The sequence below is a fragment of the Carassius gibelio genome, chromosome A1 (genome assembly GCF_023724105.1).
Source record: "Carassius gibelio isolate Cgi1373 ecotype wild population from Czech Republic chromosome A1, carGib1.2-hapl.c, whole genome shotgun sequence".
In the NCBI taxonomy this organism is placed as follows: domain Eukaryota; kingdom Metazoa; phylum Chordata; class Actinopteri; order Cypriniformes; family Cyprinidae; genus Carassius; species Carassius gibelio.
In genome coordinates, this window is record NC_068371.1 from 18,934,575 (window position 1) to 18,951,958 (window position 17,384).

The window sequence follows — 17,384 nt, forward strand, 5'->3', positions numbered from 1 at the left end:
TTTTCTGTTAACACAGTAGGAAAAGTGTTGCAGAGAAAAATAAAGAAATACAACATCTGTCATTTAAAATTATAGGTTAAGCAAAATAAAAAACAAAAAAGAGTTGAACGTCCTTCAAGGACAGTGCATCCACACTTTGCTCAATCCTTATTCTGCTCTGTCGCTTATCAACAACCTGCCTGTTCTGTCTGAGGGTCATATATTTATCCTCGGTATAGCTTTCTCTGAGCATCATCATGCACATGCTGCACACAGACCCCGCAAATAAAAGGCGTGACGCAGAAAGAATGCATGCAGCATGTGCATAACACTCCCAAGTGCAGGTTGTACCTGTGGTCAATAAGAATAAAGCACTGATATATGTGTTCTGAATGGACTTTGGGAAAGGGATATTGTTTGACCGCCTGCTCAAATTCAAATTACACCAGAGTTACCGACCGCTACCACATTTTAATAGTTTTTAATCACCTGGCGCAATAAATCTGTTTGGGTTCTGCAGGAATGCAGACCTCTACTAGGTGGTGCTATAAGGTGGTAATTTATGTCTTTGTTCATAACCAGTTTCTTCACAATAATTTTTCTAATGTCTCTTTGCCATTGTTCCAGTCTACATTCAAATAATTTTTTTATGACATATGGAGTGGTTTAAAGTATGCCACAACTGAACTCTTAAGTAGAGCCTTACCCTTAAGTAGAACAAACTTTCTTTTCAACTTAAACTTTTCAGAGTCTTACAGTCATTAATATTATCATAGGAAGTTGGGTTGAAAGTTTATAGTTCAGATATAAACATCAGTGTCTATGGTAGCAATCCAAATAAAACTAAAAAATATATAACTGTGCTTCAATTAACGTTTGTGTCGATTAGGGCTTGCATGGACTAGTCGAGTAGTCAAGTGATTGACTACTTCGACCGCTAGTCTGCGCTGTCGGAAACAATCGACTAGTCGAGCATGCATTAACCATAATGCGTACAAAGAGTTTGCAAGTATGACATGAATTTTAGGATTACAAAATTGCATGTAGCTTTTACTTTCTATGACCTTTATCTATGATGCATGTAAAATAAAATATGTAATGTAATAATTAGGGGTGTGCCTGAAGCTGAATTCCTTATTCGGAATGGCACGGATAATGGCTTCAAAAATTAATAACAGACAAATAAATTCAGAATAATTCTGCCTGAATACTCGGCTGAAGCTGGCACAGTCCGGAGTTTGCTAGATAACAGGTGAGCCAGGGGATCAGCGCAATATTATACATAGAACTCTAAAGTCACGAGTGTGAAGTGAATCAATGTAAACTTTGAGTGAAAAGAGCGCAAATCAAACACAGCTTTTCTTGTGTTCTCACCGTGCATCTATCAGAAATCAGAGCTTTGCAAGAGTAATATCACCTATAATAATACATCATACACTTATTATTTGTATATGTTTGAAAGGCAATGATTTAAACCTTAGGCTACGATATGATACAAATGAATGGATTAACCCTCAAAGACCGAGACAGCCACCCGCGGCTAAAAATAACTGTTGTTCTTTAATGTTTAATAACTTTTGAACCGCTAATCCAATCTGAATGCTTTAAAAAGTAATGTAAAGCAGAGATTCTCCACTATTTATCTAATTTGGATATTCAGAGGCACCATAGTGTACCTGATTACGTCATCGCATTGTGAGAACATTGATTCGTCAGAAGAAACCAATGCTTTCGTTCCTCTGAGCCAAACAGAAATGATTGTTGATGCTTAGTCCCACCCCTGTGCCCAGATTGGTTCAAACTGTCCCATATTAAACCAATAAGTACTCTTTGAACTACTACTTAACATATTGCTTTGGAAAATGAATGAAAACAAAGTGAAAGTGAAGTCTGTCGCGAGTGCATGAATACAAACACAAAATAACACATTTGCATGAGAAAACTCTCTGAAAAAAGCAAAAAAAAAAAAAAAAAACACGACAGAGAACTTTGACATAAAACAAACCAAACCAAGGATGAAACAGTGGTACATATTTAAAAAAGCTCTGGGATTTGTATCTTGTGTCACTAGGTTATGTGTCGGTAAAATCGATTCTGACGCAGATTACAGCAACTGATCGAGCATTTATATTATGTATACTAAGTAAATCATTATACATAGTTTTAAAAAAACTAAAGATAGTTTGCACTATTTTTTCTGTTGCAGTCTGAATATTTCTCTCTCATTTTGTGTAGTTTGTGAATCATTTGCACTGTATGTTGAAGACAATTTGTGCAATTTTTTTTTTACTATATGCTGCATAGTTTGTTTATTGTTCATAAGCCTCGTTTCCACCGCAGGAACTTTACCCAGGAACTAGGGACTTTGGCCTGGTACTTGGTGTGTTTCCACCGCAGGAATCAGGAACTAAATAAAGTTCCGGGTAAAAAAATGCCCCTCAGAGTCCCTGCTGGCGAGGTGGTACTTTTTCAAAGTTCCAGAACTTTCGGGGGCGGGACTTTGGCGCTAAAAATCCTGATTGGTTGAGTTCAAAAGCATTGGTTGAGTTCAACCACCATTTACTCGGATCAACATTTTCAAAATATTACTGTTATTGTGTCATGAAATGTAATTTTAAAAGTATTTCAGGCGAGAATGTAGTTCTTTAAAACTCAAATCTGTTGTTTATTTATAAAGACAGTGCCTATTTAAAAAAGTGTTTCGCCGATCTCGGAGACGGTGAGCTCAGTGATCATCTATCCGTCGATAAGTAGCCTCACCTCGGATAGACCTTCTGATATGTGCCGCTGGCTCTGATGTCTCTTTAGTGGTTAAACATAAAATATAAATATAGCTGCAAGCAGCAATTACGGGGCCAAGCACTAAAACTGCAAATTTATGAGGTAAGCAAGGCATGGAGGACCACATCAAATGCAACAGTGAGCAGTTACAGCAATTTTAGGATGATTGTAATTAAAATGGTTGAAAAATCATAAATACAACCACTAGTAATAAGACTAAATGGCCTATCACTCTTGACCAACAGGTGGCGCTATAATTAAATCATATTGGTGTGTTCTGTCAGTGACGACAATAACACACAAAAAGATTAGTGTCAATATGCTAAAGCATTGCAGAGATACAGCCTCAAGTGTCATTTTGGCATTGTGCCTCAAATTCGTTGCGGTGGTATACGAGAACGGTTTTATCTATCGACACAAAATCCATAACATTTTGTCAGCACAGTCTAAAGATCGTCTGATTCAATTTTGGTGAAAATCGGACTAACAGTTGATGAGGAGTTCGCAAAAGTAGGTTTTAAACATAAATCAAAATGGCGGACCGGAAGTTCAGCAAACACTGGCATATTTGGTATCTATGTTATCGCCATAAGCCAGGGAATATTTTGAGACCATTTTCATTCAAATAGGCTAATGCAATAAAAAGTTATTAGCATTTTTAAAAGTGTAATTATTCATGGTTAATGAATGGTTTATTACTCTTGACCAATAGGTGGCGCTGTTACCAAATTTATGTGGCATGGTCAGTGTGAGGTGTTGATGACACATACAAAGTTTGGTGCAAATGTGCTAAAAAGATGCGCTAAATGAGAACCGTTTCGTATATCGACATGAAATCCATAACATTTTGCCAGCATGGTCTGAAGATGATCCACGTCAAATTTGGTGAAAATCTGACTAACGGTCTAGGAGGAGTTCGAAAAAGTAGGTTTTCAACATTAATCAAAATGGCGGACAGGAAGTTCAGCCAAATAAGGAAAACGTTGTATCTATGTTCTCGACTTGACCCAAGGAATCTAAAAAAACCAGCATGATGTCAATAGCCAGATTTATTCAAAAGTTATTAGCCTTTAGGTAAATTGATTTATAACTTTTGACCACTAGGTGGCGCTGTTTCAAAATATTTTGAGTACCTTCAGGGGATGGTGTTGTTGGCACATTCTGAGTTTCGTAATATTACACCAATGCATTTGTTTAGTATAGCATTTTATTTCACAAAAGTGTATTGAAGTCAATGAGAATTTCATGTTTCGTTCTATTATAGCGCCACCAAGAGGCTCAGTCCCACCATTTTTTTTATGTGTGTTCAGAGTGAGCCCATACATATGTGTGTAAATTTTGGTGAAAATATCTCAATTCACTTCAGAGTTATAGACATTTATATGAAAAAGCACGTAAAAAACGACTGACTCTTGACTTTGATTGAATATTACTACCCCTTACTATCAATATTTTGGCATTTGGGCATTGGTGTATAGCTATCGACCTTTGTTTTCGAACTTCTGACGGTGGTTTCGTCTCGATCAGACAAGCGGTTTCGAAGATATAGCCAAATGTTTTTTAAGTGCTAAATCACAACGCTACACAAACCGTAAGGCAAAACCTAGCATGTTTGGTATGGTAGGACTCGGTAAGGTTTCAGGAGTCCAATTTGATGAGTCTCGTGAAAATAAGTCGACCACACCCAAAGTAATAAGCATTTAAAAAAAGAAGATCACCACTAGGTGGCACTGTTTCGAAACTTCTCACGCTCCTTCGGGACATTGTGCTGATGACCCACACCAAGTTTCGTAACAATCCGATGATGCGTTCTTAAAATACAGCATTTTAGCACAAAATTCAAAATGGCCGACAGTCAAAATGGCCGAGATGGTCAAATTGGATATTAGTCGACTCGGCATGTTGCCCTGAATCTAACAAGACCAATTGATTTTTGGACAAACTGTTTAGAAGTTATGAGCAAAAATAGCAATTTTTCATATCTCCGGACCAGTAGGTGGCGCTGCGCCGAAACGCAGCAAGTAGCCTCAGGTCATGCTTGTTATGACATGTACCAGGTTTGGTCTGAATACGATAAATCGTTGCAGAGATACAGACTTGCGACTGTTTTTGTAACCGTTATGTAAAATTTGTTTGAGCGTTTATCGAAAACGGTTTGCCGAATCAATTTGATTTGCATAACTTTTTGCTGGCCTGGTCTGAAGATGATCTGAGACTATTTTTGTGGCAATTGGACTAACCGTCTAGGACAAGTTCGAAAAAGTAGGTTTTTCGAAAAATTGAAAATAGCGAAAAAACTAAACCTTGCGATTTTTGAATTTCGGGATTCAACTTGCCTTGAACCAAGGATTCAGAGGAAAAACGAATTTCCATTTTCTGGCTTACGGTTCATAAGTTATTAGCATTCAAACATTGAAAGTTTGGACAAGTGGTGGCGCTAGAGAGTAGGAGCTAGAGACTTCAAATTTGCTATAGTTAATGTTGGTAATGTCCTCTATCAGTGTGCCAAATTATACAACTTTCCCGCAATCGGTTCTATGGGCTGCCATAGACTTGCGGCGGAAGAAGAAGAAGAAGAAGCAGAACTAGAATTCCATAACTTTTTGCCAGCATGGTCTGAAGATTATCTGATTCAATTTTCGTGACAATCGGTGCAACGGCCTAGGACGAGTTCGAAAAAGTAGGTTTTACGAACAATTGACGATAGCGAAAAAACTAAGCCTTGCGATTTTTGAATTTCGGTGTCCATTCGACTCGGCATGAGCCAAGGAATCACAGGAAAAAAGAATTTTCATTTTGTGGCTTACGGTTCAAGAGTTATTAGCATCAAGTTTTTGAAAGTTTAGACAGTTGGTGGCGCTAGAGAGTTTGAGTTAGAGACTTCAAATTTGCTACGGTTAATGTTCAGACAGTCCTCTATTAGTGTGCCAAATTATACAACTTTCCCGCAATCGGTTCTATGGGCTACCATAGACTTGGTGTGGAAGAAGAAGAAGAATAATAACGCCAACAAACACAATAGGTGCCTTCGCACCTTCGGTGCTTGGCCCCTAATAATAACGCCAACGATTACAATAGGTGCCTACGCACCTTCGGTGCTTGGCCCCTAATAACGCCAACGATTTGAATAGGTGCCTACGCACCTTCGGTGCTTGGCCCCTAATAATTCAGCTGCGGGGTAAATCTAACCGGTTTTCTTTGGTCTGTTTTCAATTTATCTGTATGTTAAAATGAAAGTAAAAGCACGCAAAAATGCATGTGAGGCTATATCTAGGCAACGGTTTGGCGTATTGAGACCAAACTTGGTGTGTGTTATAATAAGCATGACCTGAGACTACGTGCAGTGTTTCGACACAGCGCCACCTAGTGGTCAGGAGATATGAAAAATGCATATTTTGGCTTATAACTTCTGAATGGTTTGGCCAAAAATCACACAACTGGTCTCTTTAGATTTAGTAAGTAATGGCGAGTCGAATGATATCCAATTTTCCTGTGTCGGCCATTTTATGCGTCGCCCATTTTGAATTATGTTTTAAAATGCTGTATTTTTTGAACGCAGCATCGTATAATTTCGCAAATAATTAAAAAAATATTCGGCTCCATGCCCTGAAGGTACTCAAAATGTTTGGTTACAGCGCCACCTTGTGGCCAATAGTTATAATGAAATATCACATAAATGCTAATAACTTTTGAATAAATTAGACTATTAAAATTAAAATGGTCTAGCTATATTCTGTGGGTCATGCTGAGAGCATTGATACCAATTATGTGAAAATTGGCCATACTTCCTGTCCGCCATTTTGATTTATGTTGAAAACCTACTTTTTCGAACTCCTCCTAGACCGTTAGTCCGATTTTGACCAAATTTGACGTGAATCATTGTCAGACCATGCTGGAAAAAAGTTATGGATTTCGTGTCGATATACGAAACGGTTCTAATTTAGCGCATCAACGAATTTGCTGGAAGGGTGCCAAAATGCATTTGAGGCTGTATCTCTGCAACACTTTGACATATTTGCACCAAACTTTGTATGTGTCATCCACACCTCACACTGACCATGCCACATAAATTTGGTAACAGCGCCACCTATTGGTCAAGAGTAATAAATAATTCATTAACCATGAGTAATTACACTTATTAAAATGCTAATAACTTTTTATTGCATTAGCCTATTTGAATGAAACTGGGCTCAAAATATTCCCTGGCGTATACCGATAACATGGATACCAAATATGCCATAGTAAGCTGAACTTCCGGTCCGCCATTTTGATTTATGTTGAAAACATACTTTTTCGAACTCCTCATCAACCGTATGTCCGATTTTCACCAAATTCGAATCAAATGATCTTCAGACTATGCTAACTCAAAGTTATGGATTTTGTGTCTATAGACAAAACCGTTTTCGCATACCACATCGACGAATTTGAGGCACAATGAGAAAATGACACTTGAGGCTGTATCCCTGGAATGCTTTGGAATATTGACCCCAAACTTTGTGTGTGTTATTGAAAAGTCACACAGAGTACACCAAATTGATTTTATAACAGTGCCACCTATTGGTCAAACTTGATAAGCCAAGTAATCATGCTACTAGAGGTAGTATTTATGATTTTCTTTTAGCCGTTTCAATAACAATAATTCCAAAATTGCTGTTATTGCTCATTAATGTATTTGGTGTGATGCTCCATGCGATGCTTAGCTCCTAAATTTGCTGTTGGAGTGCTTGGCCCCGTAATTGCTGCTTGCAGCTATATTTATTCTGCTTCTTCTTCTTCTTCCGCCGCAAGTCTATGGCAGCCCATAGAACCGATTGCGAGAAAGTTGTATAATTTGGCACACTGATAGAGGACAGTCCTAACATTAACTATAGCAAATTTGAAGTCTCTAACTCCAACTCTGTAGCGCCACCACTTGTCCAAACTTTCAATGTTTATATGCTAATAACTTTTGAACTGTAAGCCAGAAAATGGAAATTCTTTTTTCCTCTGAATCCTTGGCTCAAGCCAAGTCGAATGAATCCCGAAATTCAAAAATCGCAAGGTTTAGTTTTTTCGCTATTTTCAATTATTCGGAAAACCTACTTTTTCGAGCTCGTCCTAGACGGTTAGTCCGATTGCCACGAAAATTGTCTCAGATCATCTTCAAACCAGGCCGGCAAAAATTTATGGAATTCAAGTTGATTCGTCCAACCGTTGTCGAATGACACGTAAACAAATTTGACAAAAAGCACGCAAAAATGCACGTGAGGCTATATCCCGGCAACGGTTTGTCATATTGAGACCAAACTTGGGGTGTGTTATAACAAGCATGAACTGAGACTACCTGCAGTGTTTCGACACAGCGCCACCTAGTGGTCAGGAGATATGAAAAATGCATATTTTGGCTTATAACTTCTGAATGGTTTGGCCAAAAATCACACAACTGGTCTCTTTAGATTCAGTGAGTCATGTCGAGTCGAATGATATCCAATTTTCCTGTGTCAGCCATTTTAGGCGTCGGCCATTTTGAATTATGTTGAAAACATACTTTTTCGAACTCCTCATCAACCGTATGTTCTATTTTGACCAAATTCGAATCAAATGATCTTCAGACTATGCTTACTCAAAGTTATGGATTTTGAGTCGATAGACAAATCCGTTTTCGCATACCACATCGACGAATTTGAGGTACAATGAGAAAATGACACTTAAGGCTGTATCCATGGAATGCTTTGGCATATTGACACCAAACTTTGTGTGTGTCATTGCAAAGTCACACAGAGTACACCAAATTGATTTTATAACAGTGCCACCTATTGGTCAAGCTTGATAAGCCAAGTAATCATGCTACTAGAGGTGGTATTATGATTTTTTTTAGCCATTTCAATTACAATAATCCCAAAATTGCTGTTATTGCTCATTAATGTATTTGGTGTGATGCCTCATGCGATGCTTAGCTCCTACATTTGCCGTTGGAGTGCTTGGCCCCGTAATTGCTGCTTGCAGCTATATTAATTAATTATATTAAAAAATATTGCTGTATTTTTTGAACGCAGAATCGTATCGTTTCGCAAATTACAAAAATATTCGGCTCCATGCCCTGAAGGTACTCAAAAAGTTTGGTGGCAGCGCCACCTTGTGCCATACTTTTGCTATACTTGGGACCCAGGCGTGGCACAGGGGCTCTACGGCGCCCCCTGTATCACAGTCAGAAATGTTGATGTATAGCTCACACATACTTGCACATATTCATATGAAACTCAGTACACATACACAGTACACAGAAGTCAGCTATTTAGAGTTATGTAAAAAACGCATGCTCTGGAATTTGAAATACTTGTCATAGGTTTTTTTACTCGATTGCCGCCAAACTCGGTGAACACGATCTCAAGACATTGGGGATGAAAAATTGCCAGGGGATTTTTGATATCTCGAACGGTTTGCTCGTGGCGAGGCTTTGAAATTATGGCGAGAAATGAGAAACAGGAAATGTCTAATAACATCCACATACATTTCCTGATTTGAATCAAACTTCATTAGATTATTCGTTGTTTGATGTCAATCGCATATATGTGACTATTAGGAGTCAAAGTCATAGTGCTACCAATTGGCAGAAGGAAGTGTGTCATTTTCAAAATGATTTGAATTCAGCATCTTATTACTACTCGATTTGCTGCAAACTTCATCAGAATAATGTTAAAACACAGCCGATATAAATCTGCAAGGGGGATATTGATATCTAAATATATTGTTGCCGTGGCAACATGTCAAACTGGAATAATTCTCAGGTGATTTTGAGGCATATAACATACTTAGAATTTCACGAAACTCGGAACACACATCAGTATTTCTGATAGCTAGACACTGGCAAAAGTTCATAAGAGGGCGTGGAAGAGGCACTCTATAGCGCCACCTTTTGTCAAAAGTGGGGGGGGGGGTTAGTTTTAGCTACAGACACCAAACTCGGTACACAAATTGTTCTTATCAAGACAGACAACTTTCTAATTCACAGTCATCAGCTAGGACCAACAGGAAGTCAGCTATTTTGATTTGAATGTGGATTTTTGGGAATTTCTGCTGTGAATTAATGCATATTGCTCAGAGGAGAAGTACACTTGAAACACCAAACTTTGTCTATATGTTGGAAAAACATTGAGGAACTTAAATTGTGAATGGGTTTTGGATAGCTTGAATGGTTTTGCTGTGGTGATTTTTTTGAAATGACCGTAAAAAGGGAATTAATTAATTAATCCTGAAGCGAAAGTGGTCATGCACGCGTCCTTTTCTCAGCACAATGCTCCTCGACTTTGCTGGCTTAAACTCCATCCTGGCACCTTCAATAATCTTGCATAGGTCTTCCAAAATCCACCGACCTTCTGGAAATGATCTTGCCGTTATAGTCAGGTCAACCATGAATGCCTTAACTAATTAAAGAGATAGTTTACCCAAAATAAAAAGTAATTCACTCCCTATATGTCTTCTACACGTTTCAAACCTGTTGGTTTTGATTACTAGTGTTCTTCAAAGTATCTTCTGTAGTTCTGCAGAAAAGGGGTTTAAAAAATGAGGGGGAATTGGTGTAATAATTTTAATGATGACAGAATTCTGGGTCAACTATACTTTTAAGTAAATTAGTAGAAACACTTTTCACTAGTCTTCACTGTGCAGGGAAAAATAACAGTGAATCTAGGGGTGGGAAATATGGAAAAAAATATATAATTTATCTTTATTTTATTTATAAAAAAATACAAAGATACACATTACTACTACACATAATATACAAATAAAACAAACAGTACTTTACTTTCAGGTACAGTGGGTGTATTTAGCAGGAGCATTCAAGAAATTAAATGAACAAATATAAAAATAAAACACTATATAAACTGATTCCTAAAGCAACTGTATTTAATTTCTTCAGTCAAGAGGAGTGAGTGATTTTTATTTTTTCCTTTTGTGTTTTGTTGTTTTATTAATGTTAAAGGAATAGTTCACCCCAAAAAAAAAATTGTCAGCTGTCTGTCAGTTCTGTCATAGTGTTTGTTTTTATACCACAATTTACTCACTCAAAAGTGGTTTTAAACCTGAATGAGTTTCTTTTTTCTTCTGAACATAGATGCTATTTTGAAGAACGATGAAAACCAAAAACTTTCAAAAGTTTCTCTTCCATAGTATTTTTGCTACTATCAAATTCAATGTTGACCAGTTTGGTTACCCTCATTCTTCAAAATATCTTCTTTTGTGTTCAGCACAAGAAAGAAATTAATACAGGTTTGGGACAATGTGACCATGAGTAAATTAAATGAAATCTTAGGGTGATCTATCCCTTGACAGTAAGCTGCATGTTTAATAGGCCTACTATCGCTTTAAGACCTGCACACATCTAATATACAGCTACTTATACTTTTTTCTCTCAACTGTTTACTTTCATTTTATACATAACCAACTGAGTCTACATGTAAACCTTGTGTTTTGACAGTATTAGTGCAAAAGATTACTCTGTTCAATAATCAGGCACTGTTTGACAGGCTTCAGGGCGTGCGCTTGGTGTGTATACTGTGCGAATGAAACATTTAAAAGCACATGCAAATAATGTAAGAGTAACTCTGCCACTGAGTTAATACTGCTGTAAATGTATGTGACGTTTTACAGTATACGACGGAGGCGCCAGAACTGGAGCTGATAGAATGTGCGCTGTAGCATGATACTACAATATTTATTCAAAAGCAGATTGTGGATACATTTTTATCGTCCATGATTAAAAATCATCATATCGCTCACCCCTAAGTAAATCACACAGTAAAATGCTCGGAAAATACACATTCAGTAGACATAGCTTCCTTTTGGTCAGTTTGTCTCTTCATTTAAGATTTCCCCCAAATGTTGCAGAAAACATTTTATTACATGTTACAATCATGGTCAGTGCAGACATGTACTTGTACTTGTACATGTACATGTACTACATGTACACATGGACTCTAATTTTTCCTCACTATTCCAGTCAAAGAAGTATATTAAAAATAATGTCCTCTGTGAGGTGTTCACAGGTGTCTAAAGAACTTCTGCCATGTCTTCTGCGATGATACTTCTCTTGGTTACTACAAAACATAGGTTAAAAAACATTTGTGGCACATTTAAGAGAAATTTTCAGTTATTCCTGTATTTCTCTACATGCTAAGTGAAGAAGCAACCAGCATAACAACTGTGATTGTGTGTTTTGTTGTAGTCATTTACATGTGTTCTTGTCGTGCTGGGCACCTGTACATATAAGTCTGTTTACACAGCTACTGGAAATTATCTCAGACATATTGATGCATATACATTTGATTGTAGAACATTGTCATCGTAAAAATCACAGCAATTGACGTTAGCTTATACATTTAGTTAACTGAGATTATTTGAAAAGAACATTCTTCTAAAATGATACAGTAGGTGGCCAGCCTATCTGGGCCTATACCGCGGCGGTAACTGTAATTCAGTCGCGTGTTGAAATCATTCGCGAAACTACCGCCAGGTGGCGCAAAGGGACGGATTGCGAAATGAATGTAATTGTAAAATGAGATAAAAGAAGTAAAACAACAATAACATTATGATATAACATTGTAACATTTAAAAATAAAAGAACATAATTTTTTTTTAATTTGTTAATTTTTAAAATGTAGGATAGTCTTAGGCTACAGTCTACTAAACAAAAATTAAAAGAAGACCTTTACACAAAGGATCATATGCATGCTATTTTTAATTAAACAGTAAATAAATATAAGGCCTATATATATATATATATATATATATATAGACACACACACACATTTATTTTGTGCGCACCAGTCGTCCGTGAGGGGCTGGTGCGCTGTTTTGTTTATTTTTGTCATTAAAGTTTCATTTTGATTGTGCGCCGGTTCCCGCCTCCTCCTTCACGATGATTATGGACTTCTATTATTACAGTGGTGCCGAAGCCCGGAAGGAGGAGGCGGGAACCGGCGCACAATCAAAATGAAACTTTAATGACAAAAATAAACACAAAACAGTGCACCAGCCCCTCACGGACGACTGGTGCGCACAAAATAAAAAGCAAACATAAAATATTGCCCAGGCCTGGTCCTCTCTCAGCCTTCACGGTGGTCGCACCAGTTTTATATCCTTCCATCTCCTATGTGGGACTCGAAACCGGTGGTGGGTCGCAGGTGTAGCTCATCTCCAATAACTACACCTGGCCTCACTCCTCATTCCCACGTCTCTCGGCCCCGCCCCACTCGTCACATTATTTAAATAGTAAAAATATTTAAAACTTATATTAATTTTGCTTTACTTTGGATCAAATAAATGCCGGCTTGGTGAGCAGAAGAGAATTCTTAAAAAAAAAAAAAAAAAACTTTTTACAATCTTGCTGTTCAAAAACTTTTGATTAGTGTTTTAGCCAGTATAAAGAGTATGTAAAGTGCTCAGAGTTGCTGCAGAAAACTAAATAAAAAAGAAAACTAAAACATGTTGCTGGAGACGGGCTTATTGAAAATGGAAACTGATTGTCTGCCAGCAGGAGTTGTTGTGAGAGCAGTAGAACTAGCAGTTTCCCCAGTAATGGCTGTAATCAAATCAGCTCCGCTCATGAACACTTCTTTATCAGATAAAATGAAAATGCCATCAAAACTTTTCTGAAGAAAGTCCTTTCCCTTCAGAGATACATTAATATAAAACACCCGCAATGTGTTTTGATTTTAAAACGTGCAGTGCTTATGTTTATTCAATGAAGTAAAACTCTACAAATAAATCAATGTATGGGAAACACTGGTAATGTATATCAAAATATCGTAAATGTGTTTAAAAATCATATCACCATTATTGAAAAAAATCATATCACAATACATTTTGATATTGAATTCAGCCCTAATCTGCAACAGGCTCATATTGGTTGATTGGTTGATAAAATCAGGAGAATAATATATTGGTTGGGGTCTACTCTAAAGCAGTGGAAATGTGTGGAATCACAAATCATGCTTCTCTGTTTGGCAGTCTGAGCCAAGAGAATGTTACCTACCTGACTGCGTTGTGCCAATTGTAAATGGACTTTGCATTAGTGGGTGTTTTTTTTAAATATGATTTCTTGATTTATTTTTACAAAATGATAAAGTATGAAACTAAAACTGCTAGTAGGTGGAGGCTAGTCACTGAATGAAGTAGTTAAGGAAATAAAAATATTAGGGAAAAATTACAGCTGCCATGCATCACTGTTTCATCCCCAATATGCTGTTGTAATAAATAATACATCGCAAATCTCAATATTTGGGAAGCAAGAAAAAAATTAAATAAAAACAGTGCAAATTTAATTTATCTATTATAACATTTATGTTGTTTTGCTGGCTTGGCTGTTTCCTTCTAGTCCAGAAATTTGTCAGGTTCTTCTTCAGGTGTCTTTTTTTAATTATATGATGTCATTAAATTGTCGTCTTGCCACCAGCCAATCACTGAATTACTGATCATGGTTTTTGGTATCGATACAAAGCCTCTTTTAAACCAACCCATGAACGCGCAATTATCTCAGATAATTTAATTCAGCCATACTTATCATCAAAAACAGGTGCGTTCGAAGAACAGAATTAGTCAGATCCTGATTAGCACAATGATATCATCATGAATGTGACATTTCATCTGGGATGTAATAAGTGACGTATGAAGAACGGGCACATGGTGAATTGGCATTTGATAACGGATAACGTTGTTTTACATTTAACATGTAATGATGTTAGTATACAGACATGATGTCTATGCATAACATATTGTCCTCTCCTCAAAGAAATGTATGCATAAATGTATAATTTGACAGTTTATGAGAACACAAGCAAAACTGTTTAAAGGGGGGGTGAAATGCTATTTCATGCATACTGAGTTTTTTACGCTGTTAAAGAGTTGGATTCCCATGCTAAACATGGACAAAGTTTCAAAAATTAAGTTGTACATTTGAAGTAGTATTTCTGTTCCAAAAATACTCCTTCCGGTTTGTCACAAGTTTCGGAAAGTTTTTTTCGAGTATGGCTCTGTGTGACGTTAGATGGAGCGGAATTTCCTTATATGGGTCCTGAGGGCACTTCTGCCGGAAGAGCGCGCGCTCCCGTAGAGCAGAGCACTGAGAGCACAACAGGCATTCACTGATCAGAGCGAGAGCGTCGCTAAATGTCACAAAAGGAGTGTGTTTTTGGTTGCCAGGGCAAGACAACCCTGCACAGATTACCAAAAGAGAAACAGCATTAAGGGACCAGTGGATAGAGTTTATTTTTACAGAGCATCAACGGAGTAGTGCAAGTGTTTTTGTTTGTTCCCTCTATTTCGAAGATGCTTGTTTTACAAACATGGCCCTGTTTGACGCCGGATTTGCGTATCGTTTATTTCTTAAGGATGATGCAATCCCAACGAAAAAGGGTCACGATCGTGTGTTGGAACCGCAGGCGGTGAGTAAAACTGCTTCAAATATCTCTGCCTCCTTGTTAGTGCGTCCCCTCCCATGCCGGAGACCCGGGTTCGAGCCCCGCTCGGAGCGATTCGTTGCTGCTGCTGCTTTCGTTCAGTTTCAGCCTCGGGATCTGATTCTGGATCATAAATAAACTTCTGAATCTGACTGTTAGCCATGGTTTGTTTTGGTTGGTTTTGTCCTCACGTAATGTCACAGCTTCCACATGCTCTAAACGCAAAAGCCTACTTGCTTGTGATTCTTTAGCTCCGCCCACACGTCACGCCTCCAGCCGGTCGTGTTTTTCCGGGAAAAATCGGTACAGACTATCTTTCTCTTATGAATATGATAAAACTAAAGACTTTTTGGAGTTATGAAGGATGCAGTACTACTCTATAGGTACTCAAGATTAACAGGATATTGAGTGAAAACGAGCATTTCACCCCCCTTTAATTAGATGATTTTAGTCACTGAGGAGATACTTGCTTTCTTATCCAAAATGAACACATCTTTCTGTTCTGCAGTATTTGGCCACTAGAGCATACAACAAAACTCTTATAATGGAAGAGTTATTGCAGCGCTACTTTTGTGATGAGCTATCAGAAAGGCAAAAAGTACATGAAGAGGAGTTGAAAGAATTGTCAAAGTAAGTGGACTTTGAATATAATGGTTTTCCTAACCCTTTTCTGGTCTTTATTGCACCATGTCTATACATACCTAGATTTTGATCACTTCTCAAAGGCTGGTATCTTTGTTATACCCTAAACAGTTAATGATTTATTTGCCATCTGTATAGTAAATGTTCCCTGTTTTTGTTGTCAGGACATTAGTATTGTCTATTGTTCATGTGTACATATTACATTTTTATATTCTTCTTGTTTCAGCTTGAACCAGGAAGTGCCCATCTTTGTTTGCACCATGGCATTTCCTACCATTCCCTGCCCACTGCATGTTTTTGAGCCTCGATACAGGCTTATGATTCGCAGATCTATGGAAACTGGAACGAAACAGTTTGGCATGTGCATTGCTGATGAACTGAAAGGGTAAGAGGCACTGAATCAATTTAAAGTGTGGGTCTACACTGATTTACTTAGGGTGCTTTCACACTAGCACTTTTGGTGCACACACGGGTTCGATTGATGTCAGAGTTCAGTTCGTTTGAATGATGTGAACTCTTTCTTCTGTACTCAGATGTGCAGCTGCGAACCGTACCCGAGTCCGCTTAAAAACGGTGATCTGGAGTAGGCTTCGTACCAAATCACGGAAGTGAACTGCTTTTAATGACAAATTATGTGATGAAAATGTGTGTTTGTGTGTGTGTTTCACTCACTTTCCTGATGAGCGTGACTGACGCGCTGCAAGCAGAGAGCTGTACATCTCATTTATTTTCGCTTTCAACGTTCTTTAGAACATTTTCAGTACATCCGTAAGACAGACGCAAGTGCCGTTATGTACCGAAGCTTTATAAACAAAATGAACAGTTCAAAAACGTAATGCATAAAAGTGCAGAGAGTAATGTTATGCATTTGCCGCCTTCTCCTGTGCTGTCGTTGCCAAGCAATGGGGTAAACAGCTGCTGGCTTGATGACGCAAGCGAACCGCGGTTCGGACTCAAATATTATAATATGAACACAGTCCAGCGGGGGGAGGGGGAGCAACCGAACTCTGGTTCGGACCAGGCACGTGATCCAAGTGTGAAAGCACCCTTAATAAGGAAATCTGTTTGGTATTGCAATTCAAAAGGTTAATACATCAAGTAACCCTGAAGGTACTCAAAAGGTTTCAGAAAAGCACCTTGTTATGGGATGAAATTAGACTCAAAATGATTAATAGATGCACACAAAAATATCAATGTACTACATCATATTCATACATGTATCTTATGAACTACAAACAAATGCCTTTCAATTTGATTCGGGATTAAATGATTGTGCAGCAGTTTTGTACATATACAGACATGTTTGCAAATAAAAATGTTCTGTTCTGTTTTTTTTTTTTATTATTATTATTGTTTGGCCCTATAATCTTCTTCCTACTCTCTCATTTGACACAAATCCAAATGCTTCCATTTCACAATGTTGGCTACTTGAATTTGAATGCTACAGACTATTATTTATTAAGCTTATGTAAACCTTCACATTAAAAAATTGTCCTCTTCATGTGCTTGACCCAAGCTCAGGCTGAACGGCACGGATTGTACTACGGG

The 17,384-nt window shown here is 37.7% G+C and overlaps 1 protein-coding gene across 3 annotated transcripts in view; it reads left to right on the forward strand.

Moving 5' to 3' along the window:
* Positions 1-17,384, forward strand: part of LOC128016387 (LON peptidase N-terminal domain and RING finger protein 2) — a 97,344-nt gene that overhangs the window by 66,349 nt on the left and 13,611 nt on the right. For all 3 annotated transcript variants that reach the window (XM_052600890.1, XM_052600968.1, XM_052601052.1), the window contains 2 exons: positions 15,703-15,824; positions 16,063-16,221. In XM_052600890.1, coding sequence (XP_052456850.1) covers positions 15,703-15,824; positions 16,063-16,221 — 281 coding nt within the window. The remainder of the gene's footprint in view (positions 1-15,702; positions 15,825-16,062; positions 16,222-17,384) is intronic.